The 16137-nt window shown below is 34.4% G+C and overlaps 2 protein-coding genes across 14 annotated transcripts in view; one reads left to right on the forward strand and one right to left on the reverse strand.

The window, feature by feature from the left end:
* LOC119637886 (alpha-ketoglutarate-dependent dioxygenase alkB homolog 7, mitochondrial) overlaps nucleotides 1–16137 on the forward strand; it is a 35210-nt gene that overhangs the window by 10504 nt on the left and 8569 nt on the right. The window contains exon 6 of one of the 4 annotated variants that reach the window (XM_038034344.1): nucleotides 15561–15955. The exons of 2 other annotated variants lie outside the window; for them this stretch is intronic. The gene's annotated coding sequence lies outside the window, so the exon portion shown is untranslated. Of the gene's footprint in view, nucleotides 1–10183; nucleotides 10203–15560; nucleotides 15956–16137 lie in introns of those variants that run through there. One more of the 4 variants, XM_038034352.1, reaches the window with a different exon arrangement.
* Nucleotides 3384–16137, reverse strand: part of LOC119637842 (voltage-dependent T-type calcium channel subunit alpha-1H) — a 139918-nt gene continuing 127164 nt past the window's right edge. For 9 of the 10 annotated variants that reach the window (XM_038034214.1, XM_038034287.1, XM_038034234.1 and 6 more), the window contains 7 exons: nucleotides 10145–10300; nucleotides 9475–9657; nucleotides 8971–9390; nucleotides 7682–8904; nucleotides 7431–7623; nucleotides 7218–7367; nucleotides 3384–7141 (listed from right to left, as the gene is read on the reverse strand). In XM_038034214.1, coding sequence (XP_037890142.1) covers nucleotides 4562–7141; nucleotides 7218–7367; nucleotides 7431–7623; nucleotides 7682–8904; nucleotides 8971–9390; nucleotides 9475–9657; nucleotides 10145–10300 — 4905 coding nt within the window. In that variant the 3' untranslated portion in view covers nucleotides 3384–4561. The remainder of the gene's footprint in view (nucleotides 7142–7217; nucleotides 7368–7430; nucleotides 7624–7681; nucleotides 8905–8970; nucleotides 9391–9474; nucleotides 9658–10144; nucleotides 10301–16137) is intronic. The other variant, XM_038034260.1, reaches the window with a different exon arrangement.

Below are 16137 nucleotides of genomic sequence, written 5' to 3' on the forward strand. Positions count from 1 at the left end.
AGTGGTTTGACAATGTTTAAAAAATAGATGACAATGAATGAAACATGAATTTATGACAACACAGCAGAATCAAATCGACAATTAGCCAAGCGGAAAGCAACCGGCAACCAGTAACTCGCAAACTAATGGTCGAAGTGTTATAATATTTTGATATTTACCATTTAACGATTGGTAATATGCACAAATCATACGGGTCTGTCAACAGAGTTGTCATAGGTTTATTGAGTGATGTGATATATATAAATAAATATACATGAGGATGTATGCCCAGTGTATATATATATATGTGTCGTATGACAAATGTTTGTTGATTTTATTCAGTTAAATCAATTCAAAAATTCTGTAGATTATTGCTCTGATTGGTTTTTTATACATATTAATCAACTTGTACGTTCTTTGTAGATCGATTTACTTTACTTTTTAGTTTTCAATATTTTATTATACATATTGCAGAGTTTTAATGCGAAAGGAAGGATAAAAACGTACGAATATAACGCTTTTCTCCTCCTCTTAATCCTCTTCCTTTCTTTCGCTTCCTTATTGAATTATTTATTTTTAATTATTTAGTTGTTTTTCTTTTTTCTTCGTTAAATGAACAATTTTTTATTATTAGAGTGAGTAAAATATTTTCATATCACTAAACTAATTGAATTGTATTTGCTTTAAGTAAATGCGAAAATATGTTAGTTTATCCAAACAATGTTAAATTTTATTCTTCTTCATCGATTTTCTTTCATTTTTAATGTTCAATTTAAGTTTTAGTTATTATAGAACGAAAGGAAACAATAATGAATGATTTTTAAGATTTCCTGTATGCTTGAGAGAGAGTGCATTTTTTGTTTCTTTTTCATTCTCACAGTTGTCTTCTTTTAGAAAGTGTTTTTTTTTTATCGGTTTTCATTTTTTTATTTTTTCAATAATATTTATTTTACCCACCACGCAATCATTTCTTTGAGCGTTGATTTAACTAAATATAGACTTTCATCAAGCACGACCAGACTTTACAAACAAAACTAGTCTACAAAAATAGGTTATTTGTTCATGAACAGACAATACATTATATAACAAATAAGGTTACGAGAAAATGATAGCAAAAAATTCGGATTTAAGGTACAAGTGATTTTCACACTTTGACAATATGGTCAAACGTTACAAATTTGCCTGAGCTCAAGCAGTTTAAAAAAATCAACACGCATAATATACGTTAGGTCCATATGAATATTTTATACAAGACCCGTTTGTTAAGTCGAGCGATTTTTATGAAACATGTGATGAGTAGTTAATATTCGTCCTTAAGCGAATGTAAAATAAATTTTTACTTTTTTTAATTCGATTGTAAAAAGAAGAAGAAGGCACAGAAGAAATTTTTTATTTCCTATATACAAAGTGTGTAGAGATATTATTAGTTAGGCAATGATTGAAGTCTTGCATCTAATAGGCTTCAATCTTTTTGTGCAATGCCGCTAACAAAAGCAAGAAATTATTGTTGCCGCTTACCCTTTTCAACGCCATTTCTGTAGACTTCTCAGTAGTATAATACCGGAGGCACCAAAATTTATATTAAAACACTCTTGGGGACTTTTTGTATATCTGTTAACAATAATAGTGGTAACGCTGTTAATTAGGAGCCATTTCTATACTTGCTCTTTGATTCTTATTATTTGTATGGACAAAGATATTTGTGTAATTTTTCACGTCATAGATGAGTAACTGTATTGCACTATATTTTAGAATATATATTGTACTGTAGAATATTGTGGGAAGTCTTTTTTGATTTCACTTAAAAACACAAAATGTCATGTGCTTTTGCTTTGGGAACGTTTGAAAGAATCGGACGTCCTATCAAGAAACTATGAACATAGCATTTGCCCATACAAATGATGAGAATGAAAGAGCGAACATAGAAAACGGTGTTATTTAACAGTCTTAACAGCATTACTATTGTTATTGATAATAGGTACACAAAAAGTCCTCAAGACTTTGCTACTGGTCGTTTTGAAGGAAATGTTGGAATATGTCTGCAGTTAGTTGACTCAGATAATACTAAGTGTTGATTAGTTGCAATGAAGAGAGTGGCTGAAAAACGGGGAAGGCGTCCATGCGCACATCCGTGCATACAGTCCGTTTGTGGAAAGTGAGGAAAAGTAGTTTTTGAAGTGTTCTTGAATGATGAAATGGATTTGTTGAGACATTTGCTGTACATTGCAAACTTGGGAATTTTTTTGGGAAAAAGAAATGAATGTTGATTGTAGATGCAAGACTTTTATTATTGTTGTTATTATTATTATTATTATTGCTTTTTTAAAAATATTATTGTAATACATTTTTCATTTTGGAGAATTGACAGTGTTACCTAATCCGAATTACATTCTTCATACCTTCCTTATATTTATTTAATAAAGTAATACAATAACTTTATTAAATCTCAGTAGTTGAATGTAAAAATTTTTGTCATTTTTCTGGATTTACTTTATTTTATAATTTTTTTTTCATTAATTTCAAAACATTTGAAAGTCATGCATTTAAACAAAAAAGGGAACAAAATTCAATATAAGCTTTTAAATATAGAAACAGTATTTATTTAATGAATCCCAGAATTGAAGGTAGCGTATTATTTATTATTGTTTTTTTCAGTTTATCTAATACTATCTTTTTCGAATATACAATTCGTTGATGGTTCTAAGATAATACTTCAGAAGCATACTTTTTCTTTTACTAATATGAAGTTTCCTAAAGCATTTATGCTTCCAAATAAATTCATAAATTTTTGTTAAGTGGAAAAGCTTCAGTTCTTGGATAGAGGCTTTTAAAAGGTAGGGTATAAAATATGTGCAAAATAGTTCTTAAAAAGATTTTTAAAAAAATGTTTCGAAAAGGTTTTGGAGAATATTATAGAAAGCGTTACGAGACGTTCTTGTGAAAATGACGTAGACATTATATATGAGGAAAATTTAACCCTTAAATGCATATTGTTGCCAATTCCCTACTTTTCGTTCTCATTTAATGTTAAAATTAATTTAATAAAATAAAATTGGTAATAATATGCATTCAACGGTTAAAAAATAAAACACTGTGCAAGGGTTGCTACGTCGGGAGATATGGGGTTTTAAACATATGATGTAGATCTATTTGACTATGCATTTAGGGGTTAAATAAATTATTTGTAAAAAACAACATTTTTTTTTTAATGAATATTTCTTTTCTTGAACGTGTTGTGGGCTATTTTTAAATCTAAAGTGTATTAATTTGTCTAAAACCATTCTGAACTAAGTTTAATTAAATCAAAGAATTGAGAAGAAAATACATAAAGCTTGCAGAATTTTCATAAAATTGTTCGTGACAAACTTATGAGAAGGTGAGGTTCGCCGTTTTTCGTAGTTCTGAATAAAATTTTGTTTAACTTTTTTTTTTTTATTATTTATGCCTGAATGTATGAATGTCGGAGTGGTTTGGGCACTCTTTTGTGCGAACACATACGCATTGATTTGAAACTTGATTAAAAATCAAGACCTGACTTTTTAAAACATACCTTATTAAATACACATTTAACCTAATAAATCCTCTACACCAACGTTATCTATAATTTACGGCTAACGATTTTTATACTTTAACGATATTAGAAAGTTTTTTCTTGGTTTTATGCGTCGATTATGCAAAATGTCCTTTTTACGTCTATGTCCTATGTTTTTCTCTGTTAATTATAATTTTTTTTGACTAAATAACTTTCAATATAAATGCTCAGGTTTTCTGCAGATAAAATCTAAAGTTCAATTAATGCCTAAAGTATATATAAACGGGAACCAGATTCTTATTAGTCAGCGCTAATTCTGGTTTACTTTCCTTCTTTTTTTGGATTTTCCTTTTAATTATGTTTTTATTTGTTTTGATTTAACTAAATAATATAGCTTCAATTAATTCCTACATATGTTGATGAGATATTTTCCTTTTAAATTTATTTAATATATAAAAGTTATATATGGTTTTTGCTTTTGTTGTCTATGAAGTTAAGAATCTAGAAATTCTTATATTGCTTGCCGTGCCTACAGGTAGAGTGGTAAAGCTTTAAATGAGGTTAGAAGGGTCGGATATTATATTGTCCGCCTTAACCACATTTTCTCGTTTTCCCCCTTCGAAGAAATAATGTCAGTTAAAAAAATGAGTTGGTAGTCCTATAAATGGTAGACCTGTAATGAAAGATTAGTGAATGGTATCGTTTACAGATAGACGCCTGGATTTTTTTTGATAGTTTCGTACTAATACGATCTCGGTTCCCTTGGCGAACTGTCATTTTTTTAGACTTCATCATAGGAAATTAATTTCTCAAAATTCGAGTTTCTATTCTTCTCACGTAAGATAGCCTAAAATATGTTCATTCAATAAGATTTCCTAAAAAATACAATTGTATGTGTGTATTTTGTTTTAACAATTAATCACAGTGTTATTGTATTTTACTCTATATATACAAAGTGCTCCATTTTTTTTTTTTTCTTTTTCGAAAATTTGTCATTGTGTATTGTTTGTGAAAGTCATATACGGAAATTCCGAAATACTCGTAATATACTTAACAATCCATTGAAGACTGCGGTGATTTATGAAGTAAAAGTTCATTATAATCTGAGTCTTCATTGCCGCTATTATCACGTTGATCCATAAATCTACGTTCGGATATAATTCGCAAAATTTCTGCCGAATCCGACTTACTGAGACCTTCCGAAATTTTTATATTCTCATCGTCTGGCTTGTGACCATTTTGCCTGTTATAGTTGTTAGCTAAAGTGGGCGCAACGTTTTCAATAACAATAGGTAGTAACAGGGCACTTTCATCCATATCAGGATCTTCATCTAAAGCTTGTTGTTTGAACAACTGCTTGGTACTGCCGCTGCGACTACGCGGTGGCATATTTCGTGGGACTGCAAGCAAATTATTGCGCCCCGCTTCCAAATAAGTCGGATCTGTAGACAAGGAACGTCCATACGGTCTTCGTATCACTATGCCACTCGATGTTGTACCGCTACTCGCTATCGCGGTTGTAGATTTTTCGCTGACAATAGCACTAATTATACTCGTTTCGTCGGAAAGGTTGCGCGGCATCATTTCGCTTCTTATACTGTGCACATCAAAGCTAGATGGCGGGCTACCGTCCGATTCGAGACTCTCAAAAATGGTACCTCTTCGAAAATCAGCGCCTTCAGTACCCCAGGGTAATGAATCTGAACTCATGCGTTTCGTCTCCAAATTGCGTCGGCGTATAGCTTGTTCATCTAAGGACCTTTCTTTGGAGAGCAGGCCTCGTTTTCTGAAAGCGGTTGAACTACGTCGCCCTCGTCTTGCGATCGATGGTATTTGTAATCTTGTATCAAATCCATTATCTGTGGTTATAGCTGTTGTGATTGTTTCCATTATTGGTTTGGGTGAAGGCGTGGCCTTAAAAGCGTTACCCATCTCTGCCAAACCTAAACCATTTTGTTGATTGAAGTATTGTACAGTCTGTCGACGTCCAGTCACGGCCAATGGATTCACAAAACTGGGAAATTTCTTATCCAAAGACGGTGTGCTGTACGTGAAATTCATAGGTAATGATTTAACTTTGCCCAAATGGCGTTGAGTGGTTGCTGTTGGCGTTCGTGTTTGTTGTTGTAATTGTTCACACATCTTCTGTTCTTGCTCAAATTCCTGTTCTCTAACTAGTTCGCGCTCTAATTCAACTTCCATATCCATTTCGTCTTCCATCTGTTTGTGGCTCTCCTCGAGGTGTTTCATCAGTACCGCCACGACGACGTTTACAAGCACAAATTGGGCCATTAATACAAATATCACAAAGAAAATTGGCGCTATAACTGAGCTAACGCAGCAATTGCGTACGCAATCGGCTGCGTCATCACAGTTATCTCTCAATGTATCCTTCATGATACCGTTCCAATTATCGCCAGTCGCTACGCGAAACAATGTGAGGAAAGCCATGCCGAAATTGGCGAAATGTGCGTGTTCGCCAAGGCCTTGGCAAGGAATCTCATCCGAACATTCCAGCCTGCCGAACAGCTCAACGCCCAAGGCGGCGAAGATGAAAAACAACAGGAAGAAGAGCAAACCGAGGTTACCGACCTGCGGCAAAGCCTGCATCACAGTGTCCAAAAGAGCTCTTATGCCCTTCGCCATTTTCAACAGCTTCAGCACGCGAGCTATACGCAACACTCGCATTACACGTATTATTGTCGGATTAATGGGTATGATATTAGTTTCCAGCTCTTCCAGAACGATACCAATGATTGACAGCATAACTATACCAACATCTAGTTGATTCCATTTGTCTTTTAAGTATAAACGCCAACCCAAGGCAACGAGTTTCATGTTAGCTTCCAAAATAAAAACGGCCGTAAAGAAATAATTAAAAATCTTTAAAGCATATTGCAGAGGCACTGGCATCATATAGTATTCCATAGCCATGGTGACCACATTCAGACCGATTACAGCGGCTATTGCCAAATCAAAGTATTTGGAAGTAACAACGTTATGAACGAACATGCGAGAAGGTGAATAGTTTATGTAATATGGCGGTTCGTGCATGCGACGTCGTTTTTTCTCCATTTGCAAAGCGCGCTTGGCAGCACGACGTATCTTTTCCTCTTTTTCTTGCTCTTCTCGGCAACGATGAAAGTTCTCCACCACTACCCCCACAAACATGTTGAGTACAAAAAAACCGACCAATAAAATGAAGGCAATAAAATATAATAAACGCCATTCGTTGTAGTTAACAATGGGTTGTTGATCTACGCCGACCGCGTCCAGACCTGTATACATAATATTGACCCAACCATCACGTGAACTTAACACAAACAGAGACATTAAAGCCTTTCCTAGGTCATCGAAATTGTATTTACGGTTGACCCAAGCATTGCCTGGTATACTAAGGCAGTCAGTCTTATTGTGTACGTGTTTAATGTTTTCACCCTCGCAGTAAAAAAAGGTTCCCTTGAACAGTTGAACACCCAGTATACCGAATATAATGAAAAATGTACAACAGATGAGAACGATATTGCCGATTGGACGTAGGGACGATAAGAGTGTTTGAACGACTAATTTCAAACCCGGGGCTCGGTTGATCACACGCAAGGGCCGTAGGGAACGAAGTAGTCGAAACACCTACCGGAGAAGAAATTGAAAATAATAAACGAACAGGAGATTTCTTAAGTACAGTGCGCTAGTTGACGATACGTACCCTTAAAATCCCAAATATCCTCGGACTAGATTCGCTGATTAGGGACATAAGCAAATCGATTATAGATATTGTAACCAAAGATCCATCCATTATATTCCAACCGGACGTAAAGTATGCATCCGGTCCATAAAACATGCCTGTGGCTACCACCTGTGGTGGTTCGGTAAAGTTCTCCAATCGAAGTTACAACCGAAACACGATTTCTTCACTTACCTTTACAAACATTTCAACGCTAAAGACAACTGTGAACACATAGTTTGCTGTTGACAGAAATAATCTTTCCGTGCTGTATGGAGGGATATTTGGTCGTTCCATGGCCAATGTTATACAATTCAGAGCAATGAACAATAGGACCACATTATCGAACCACTTCTGACTTACAAACCAAGAACATATCTGACGGAATCTACAAAATGCAAATATTTAAAAGCAGTAAAATGCGAAAGACTTCCTTTTTGACCTACTTGTTATTCTCAGGGAATATGTAGAGCGAGTACGTTCTCCTCTCCTCAGTAAAATCTTTTGGTACTAGTCTTTCGATAACCAATTTTAATTTTGAAATATGATTTGATGTCGAAAAAATGTTAAAATATTGATGTTGCTGTTCATGTCGCTGTGTTTGCTCTTCTTGTTGATCTTTCGTATCAAATTGTTTAAGACAATTTGTTCCAGGCCGTTTCCCGTACAGGCTATTTTTTCTTCTCTCTCGTTCTTGCATGTATTGCTGTAACATATCAGTCTCATTGCTATTGGTGTACGGTTTGCGCCATTTGTCCAAATCCATTTTAGAGTTTGTATAAGACAACGATTTACGGTTTGCTTCTATATTATGCAAGTTCAGGTGGGAGGTCTTACTGAAAGCTAATTCAACAGATGACATACGTCGCCTGCCAGACGATGACAATTTGAACGGTTGATTAAGATTCTGATAAAGTTGAGAATTAAAAACGCAAGCAGAAGCCCTCCGACTCGCGGAAACGCCGCCAACACTTAGAGAACTGGACAGGCGGCGCACAGAATTTTGTGGACTAAGCCGATTAGCTTCTTTGCTTTTAACCAGTGCACCGGAGCTGACGGCGGAAGGCTTGAGAAAACTTTCAGTTCGTGGCGAAGAACACTCTGGCCCCAGTAAACAAGAATTATCTTTGCCGTTGTTCAGACGATATTCTTCGTCTTCAAGAGTGATAGCTGACGGCCTACGCTTTTTTGAACTAGAACGGCGAAAACGTTTTAAGCTAGGTAAACGTTGCAAAGTTTCGCCGGTTTTGACTGCCGAACCGACAGATGTAGTTATGTTTGCTACTTCCAAACTTAGTTCACCAGCCCTAGGGCTTGAAATGGTGGGTAATTGTAAGTTAGATGTAGGAGATGATATTGTCGGCACTAATATAGCAGTTGTAGGTATTTTTGAATAATCATCAGTACTAAGAACATGCGCTTTACTGCTAACATCTAAGGGACCCGAAGTTTGTGATGAACAACTGGATGTGGAAGTGGTTACTATTTGGGTGCTATTGCTAATAGCATGAGTATTGCTTTCTAGTTTACTAACACTGAGTATATTTAACGATTTGTGTGAAAGAACGGGAGAAGGCGGTATCAGGTCGATAGAAGGTATACCTTCATCTAAAGAACGCTGACTGCTGAAAATAGTCGGAGGTCGTAGTAGGGAAGGCGAACAAGGATTCTGCGATACATAAAGCAACTTGTGATTATATTTGAATTTTTCTTTTTCTCGGTTAAAAGCGCATACCTCGCTATTCATGTCTTCTTCAGATGTTGAGGTCCAATCACGGAAACTCTTGCCTGATCCTTGAGTTGTGTTCGGCGAATCTTGGGGCGTGGCAGCAGTTGTAGTTATAATCGGTGGTTCTCGCAAGGGACGTATCTTTGCCAATCGTGGCAAATCTCCACGTCTATCCTTAAGAGAATATGTCTTAACGGAAAAGGTGTTCTTATCAGTTCTAATACAAAGCGTTATTGCAACGAATATGCTTACCTTTTTCATAATCCTTCTCTCGTCTTCCGCACCTGCGATCGCCAAGCTGGCTACTACTTTACTAATATCTTTCTCTGCAGGCTTACGATTTAAGAGCGAAGCCGCTGCTGTAGATTGCTGCGGTTTTTGCGTGTTACTCTTCGTTTCCACATATAACTCAGCGGTATTCTGAAGCTAGAGGTTATACAAGCGAAACAAGTTTTAGAACTATAATGGCTTAAGGCCGACTAAACAAAAACAAACATGCACACTCCTCACCTTATATATGTCTTCGGCACTATGCCAACGATTACGTACTTCATAATAACTTTCATTTGTTGACGATGAATCGGCTTCACTGGGCGATTCATCGTACATGGCATCACTAAAATTTTCCGCTAATGTTTCTTCACGCAATTTTTTAACCAATTCGCGTTGTTCGCGTTCACGACGTTCATTTCGCTGAGGGAATCAAAATTTCAAAATTAGACTTTAAGACTTTTTTGCTTTTCTCTCAGCACCATTTTTCAGGCTTGTCGTAGGCGGCCAATTCTTTTTATGTTTTCTTTGTTCCGAAAATTTAAACCAATGCAACTCGAATGCGAGTTCTCTTTGTGGATGGTCAAAAATATACACATTGACTTAAAAAGAAATTTTTTTGGGATGGTTTTCCTCAGGTAATGAAATAATTATTTTAAAAAAATATTTTTTTTTATTTTTTGGTTAAAAGAGTGCCTTAGTGCTGCTAATTCAATTCATTAATTAATCAAACAAATGCATTTAAGATATAAAGGTGTGCCGCTAAACTAAATACCATAACGTAAACTTCTTTTATAGTAATTATATTATGTGTATATTTTTCACTTCCGTAAAATTTGACGCGAAATTGTTGTTTTCAATTTATTTATTTATTTATATTTTTTTTTTTGTTTGTTATATAAAACTCTACCTCTGAACTGAATCCCTCAACCAAAATGGCGACCAATAGATTAAACAGCACATAATTGCCAAACGTCATTAGAGCTACAAAATACAATGCAGCCCAATGACTGGTCTTTTCCATGCCATTGAATAACACCACATTCCAATCTTCTTGGGTCAGTATCTAAAACAAATTGTGACATCGAAGCGTAAAATGAGTGTTTTTAGAAAATAAAATCGCAATGGAATATATGTAAGAGACAATTAAAATTAAATTCAATTAAATTCAAATAAAATTTTTTTAAATAACAACAAAAGTACAAACAGAAATGAGAACAGTGAATAAGTGACAAACAAAGAATGCAAAAAAAAAAAAAGAAAAAAGTTTAATAAACTTATTATCACAACTCAAAAACATTTTATAAACAAACAAACGAAAGAAGTTATAATGGAAAAAATTTAATAAAATAAGGAAAAATTGAAAAGAAAAAAAAAAGTTGACATTGTCAGAGGAGAAAGGCTGTTATTGTCTTTAAATTGCTGCGACGGGCGAACGTAACGGAACAAATTCTCTTATAATCGAATACAAGACAAAGGTTTGCATGTGTTATATATATATATATGTGTGTGTTTATTGGTTTATTAGTTTATGATAATTGCAAGCAAAACAATGCTTTCAACCGTTATAAAGCAAACATTTCTCAGATTTTTAACAAAATTTTTCGCTGAACGCAGTCCATAATTGCTTGTAATTAATTATATTTAAACCATAGCAAATAATATCGAAATTATTTAAAAAACGTGCGAAATAAAAGCCTTTTAAGTCAAACAGAATAGAGGAGTTATGGAAGATAAGTTAAAAGACAAAACGCAAAAGCAAATTAATTCTTTAAAAAATTTACACATGCACGAAAAAAAAAGAAAAAACTCATTTAAGTATTTCCTTCGGATTTAAGCATCCACCCGTGTGTAAAGAATGAGAGAGCGATGTTCTTGATGTTATTTACATTGTCTTTGACATTTTTCGCTATATAAAAAACTCAATTCCATAAACAGTAAGAATGTTATACACATGCAAGCCTGGTGGGGCCCGGTCTATTTTAATCGATTGCGTTAAAGGACTTTTTCTTAGAATGCCGTATGATGAACTCATAGTTTCTCATATATTTTAGAGCAATCCATTAAAAGAAAGTTTCTGAGAGAATATTCTGTATTTGGCTCAATAATTTCTTGAAGTTAAGCATATTGTCCTTGTGCGAAAATTTTTTTTATATATAAAATTCAGAGAGTTTTATTCAATCTAATTTTGGAATTAGAGAATCGCTGAGATTGCACAGCTGTATTTGTTTTTTTGTGCGTAACGAATCATCTAGGGGTATGTGCCCGATCGACAAGTCTTATCCCCTCAAGCAGTCTCACTATAACTACGACCACACACCAATATCTATAAAAATATGCTCTACTGTGTTGCGGATTGAATCCGAGTACGTCGACTTAATAGTTGCACTTTTTAACTACTTGGGTATGCTTTAGCCCAGGTATAGAGGTTGAACGAAAAAGTGCACGCGCGCATCTTACAAATGTTTTTATATTTGCAATTGTTTTTAATATAAAATTTAATGATAGCTTCTCTTACTTTTAATTATTAATATATAATCCTTTTTTTTCTATTTTCGTTTTTTAATATAAAAGAGCTCTCAGAAGAAGTTTTTTGATGAAAGAAAAATAGCTAAATTGTGTCTTCGACATATTAAAAACACACCATCCTACATTTTTTTTATATGCAATAGAACCTAACCGATGTTTACGTGTTGTCATGAGACGTGTGGATCTTGTTAAGCCGCCATTCGCAAGTTGAATTTCAGATTTGTGGTGATTCACCAAGTGTGACCAAGTCTTATCAATAATTAGCAGATTATCATTCGGTGCTTAAATTATTAACTAATTGTGAAAATCAACTAACGCAGTTGTTTATATGTATATACGACTAGTGAGTTTACATCAAGTCTATTTTCAGCGATTTTGTCAAACCGTCACAGCAAAATGGTCTCCCATTACTTTCTACAACTTTTTCCCATCTTTCTCCCAATATGACGATAGCGTGTGGGAAGAAAACGATATTACTTTGGCACGTATCAATTTTCGCATCTCTTCAGGATTTCGTAATCGCGTACCAGCCAAGTCATGCTGCATCGATGTGAAGAAGTGTTAATCAGAAAGGGCTATGGTGAGTATAATGGGTGCGTCAGATTTTCCTATTTGAACTACAACAGCGTATCCTCGCTATAGTAACACAGTTTGAAATGGTATTTCCAGTCAATTCATATCGCAGCCATTTTTCTTCGTTTTTGGATCTTCCCCTTTACATGTAGTTGATTTATCAATTGCTAAACTGCTCGAAAATTATTTGAAAGCCATTGAGTGGTTGAACTGAGTTTCGTTCAATAAATTTTGCAATTCATAGTCTTCGGACCTTTTCGGTCCGCGAGGCCGTTCTTTGTCATTGATCTCAAAATCAGCACTTTTAAAGCGTTGAAGCCAAAATCGATAATTCGGTTATGATGAAGCAGTATCACTATAAGCTTCTAAAAGTGCTTGATGGGCTTTGCGAGTAGATTTCAATCAATTTCAAATCTAACAACAAAAATAACGAATTTCGAAAACGCAATCTTGAGTGTCCCATAATTAGCGTTTGTATACATAGAATACTGAATGGAATATTTAACCGTTGTATACATTTTTATTTGGTCTTACTTTATCATTTTCATCAATAGATGTTGTTGAGCAAAATATATGGAAGCACATATTACTTAAAACCACTTATGATTGTAATGCAAGGAAATCGTTAAGTAATTTCAACCTAGAAACGTATGATTTTTGCTTACATATAACTACATGATGAGTGTTTAAATATGAAACAAGTAGGAACATTATAGCCGGGCAAGGCCAACCGTTAGATACTCCTTACCACTTCTGTTTGTACAGTTATTCACTCATTTCGGTAATAATGCACCAAAAGTTGCATATTATTTTCATGCAAAAGCATAGTTTTTAGGAAAGCCCGCTAGTTGGGGGATACTCATCCATCACATGACTTAATGCGCTTTCTAAAAATATTGCTATATTTCAGTTCCCGTCATAACAACACAAGAACTTAGACTTTCTCTCCATATAAGGGCTCGCTTTCCATGATTACCTTTATATATGTTAGGGTATAAAAAATGGACCTACTTGGTCTAAATTTTCTACCGTTAACTTTTTTTGCTAAATTGCTAAATTGGGTCAATTTTTATGGTATAAAATACTAAAAGTATAACCTCTTTCTCAAGCGCTTACTTTTCATGAGAAATTTTATAGGAAGTGGGGCCCAAAAAATAGATCCGTATGGTTCAAATTTAAGCCAATTAGTTTTCAGCTTAGCGAGTTTTGTCGAAAAATTTTGAAAATGCAGTTTTTTCCATGTAATGGTTTTTTCAAAACAAGGCATTATACAAAGAGTGATCAAAAAAATTAATCGATCCGAACCATTTTCAATAACGTTCGCCCTTTGATCAAACCGCGTCACTGTGGCAAATTTCATCAAAATACCTCAAAAATTGCGAGCTGTAGCTTGAACATAAATACACAGTTAAGCATTAGACGGACTAATCCATCTATTCTGACGGACAGACAAATGATTTATTTTCGGGATTTATCGGTGTAGTAAAAAGTGGGTCCATCGTGAGCTCTTCTGGGTATTACATACGTTCGCATAGAACTTAATATCTGTATCATAAATGGTATAGGAAACTAACGCTTCTATCGGCCTCTACAATACGACTCAGTTGCGATGTTTTGCTTGATTTCAAGTGACGTTACTGTAATGCTTGAAATCAACGTAAACGCACTTGGTGCAAACACCATGAACTAAATTTCACCCAAACCCTATTATAAATCTAATAAATAGAATAACAAGTAAGAAAATTATATTCGGCCGTGACCGTATCTTTTATATCTATCGCCGTGATCCTAAAAAAAGGAAGGGAAGGAAGTACATTTTCAAAAGAAAGAGGTCACAATTTTTGTTATATAGGCGTATAGGTGCGTTTTAGCTGTGTTTTTTGAATAGTTTGCATTCTTTTCAAAATCTTGGGCAAGTCTGTATGCGATATCCTCATTTTTGCGAATCGGAATATGTTTACTATACGCACTACACGGTTGCACAGAACGACAGATGGATTGAGTGCATTCCGAATTTGAAACAGGCCAAAGATTTATATGCTCTCTGGGGTTTTTGAAGCTTGCATTATACGGCATTATAATGGTTTTGAAAACAAATATGGAATTATGACACACTATTGGCGATTTTTTTCATTTTTTTCCATTCCATTTTTCCGTTTTTGTAGGAGCACTGGAATATCGCTCATAGTGTACACATTCAAATTGTTGCAAATTTATCTGATATAGTTTATGAGTAATGAGCAAGAAATCAATTCTTTTTCCATTTGAAAAACGGTGGTGCCTTCACTTTACGTAATTGTGTGAGCGTGTCCTCGGACCGATTTTGCCCATTTTTAATACCAACATGCGTGCCAGAAATTCCAATGTCTTTGTCGGATTTGAAGTCTATGGCTTGATGTTTGTAACGAGGACAATGTTTACAACAGAAATTACACTGAAGGACAGACGGACGTGCTTTAATTGATTTAGAACTTGATACCGCCCACTATGATTAATTTACAATTAACACACTTACCTTACTCTCCGAGTCCTTTTATTTGATACCCATGGCACTGCCATTATTAATAAAAAATTAATCTACCAGAACGTGGTATTCACTGCCACTTTTAGGGAGATAATATGTTTTTTTAATTGAAGAATGTACAAAATAATATCAAACATTCTTTCTTGTTTAACTTATGATTGATTATTAATAAGCGTAGAACATCCAAAAAGTGAAAAAAAGAAAATTTAATCACTTGTAACATTGTGTGTGGGCATGGCCGATAAAGAGTAGAGTTTTCCGTAAAGTTAATATGAAAAATTTCAGTCTGCTAGCTTTTATAACTTGTAAAAAACCACAAATTTTTGTTTAGAAAAACATAGTTACGCTGAGTTTATGCTTCACTGCGGACTTGTACTCCGACCAATTTGGTTCGTTTTCAACACCAACGGGCAGACTTTTCTAATGTTTCTGCTAAATTGGAGGTCAATTGCTCCATTTTTACGACCAGAAGAGTCCCAACAGTGGGAATCGCACAGACGGACAGACATATCAGAATTAATCCTGATCAAAAATATATATACTTTATAGGGTCTCTGAAGCTTCCTTTTGGGTGTATGAGAAAATGAGTATACGCCCTATCCTTCAGTGGTGGGTGTAAAAACAATTTATATCAAATATTTATAAGTGCCCTGTAAAAGTATTAAGTAGAATAACTTTCAAAGTTTCCTTCTACTTACAGACTTACATTAAAGATGAGCGCAATTTGTTTTTGATCGTAGCCACTGGCCTTATAAACGTGGAACACCTCGAAGGAAACTGCAATTATTGTTTGTATATTTTCGATGTTTGCGATCCCGCTTAAGAAACATGCTCAAAAAATATTGAAAATTATTTCAAATTTGTTGCTGCTAATATCCCGTTTTTTTTAAACACTTTTTCGAAATATTCTTCCCATCACGTGCTGTGCGAAATCAAATTATACGTTAAAGTTATAAATAGCAAATCAAATTTAGTTAAAGAGTTTCTTCTAAATTTTTTTTTTTTGTAAAAACGTTTTAAGGACGCATATAGCATTTTTATTTTTTTGTTCTCCTTTTAAAGTCTTTTAAGGGCAAAAGCGTAGAATTCAAATTATTCTTGGAAATAAATAAAAATTTATGTATGTACATATGTGTGTGTTTCTAAAATAAAAACTTTGACTTTAACTACTTATGAAGAAAATTTGAAAAATAAATATCTCATAATGGTTCGTTATGAAAAAAGTTTCCGACACAACAAACATATTTACAAACCTATAACAACAAAAAAAAAAGAAA

Source organism: Glossina fuscipes, unplaced genomic scaffold (assembly GCF_014805625.2).
Source record: "Glossina fuscipes isolate IAEA_lab_2018 unplaced genomic scaffold, Yale_Gfus_2 0, whole genome shotgun sequence".
NCBI lineage: Eukaryota > Metazoa > Arthropoda > Insecta > Diptera > Glossinidae > Glossina > Glossina fuscipes.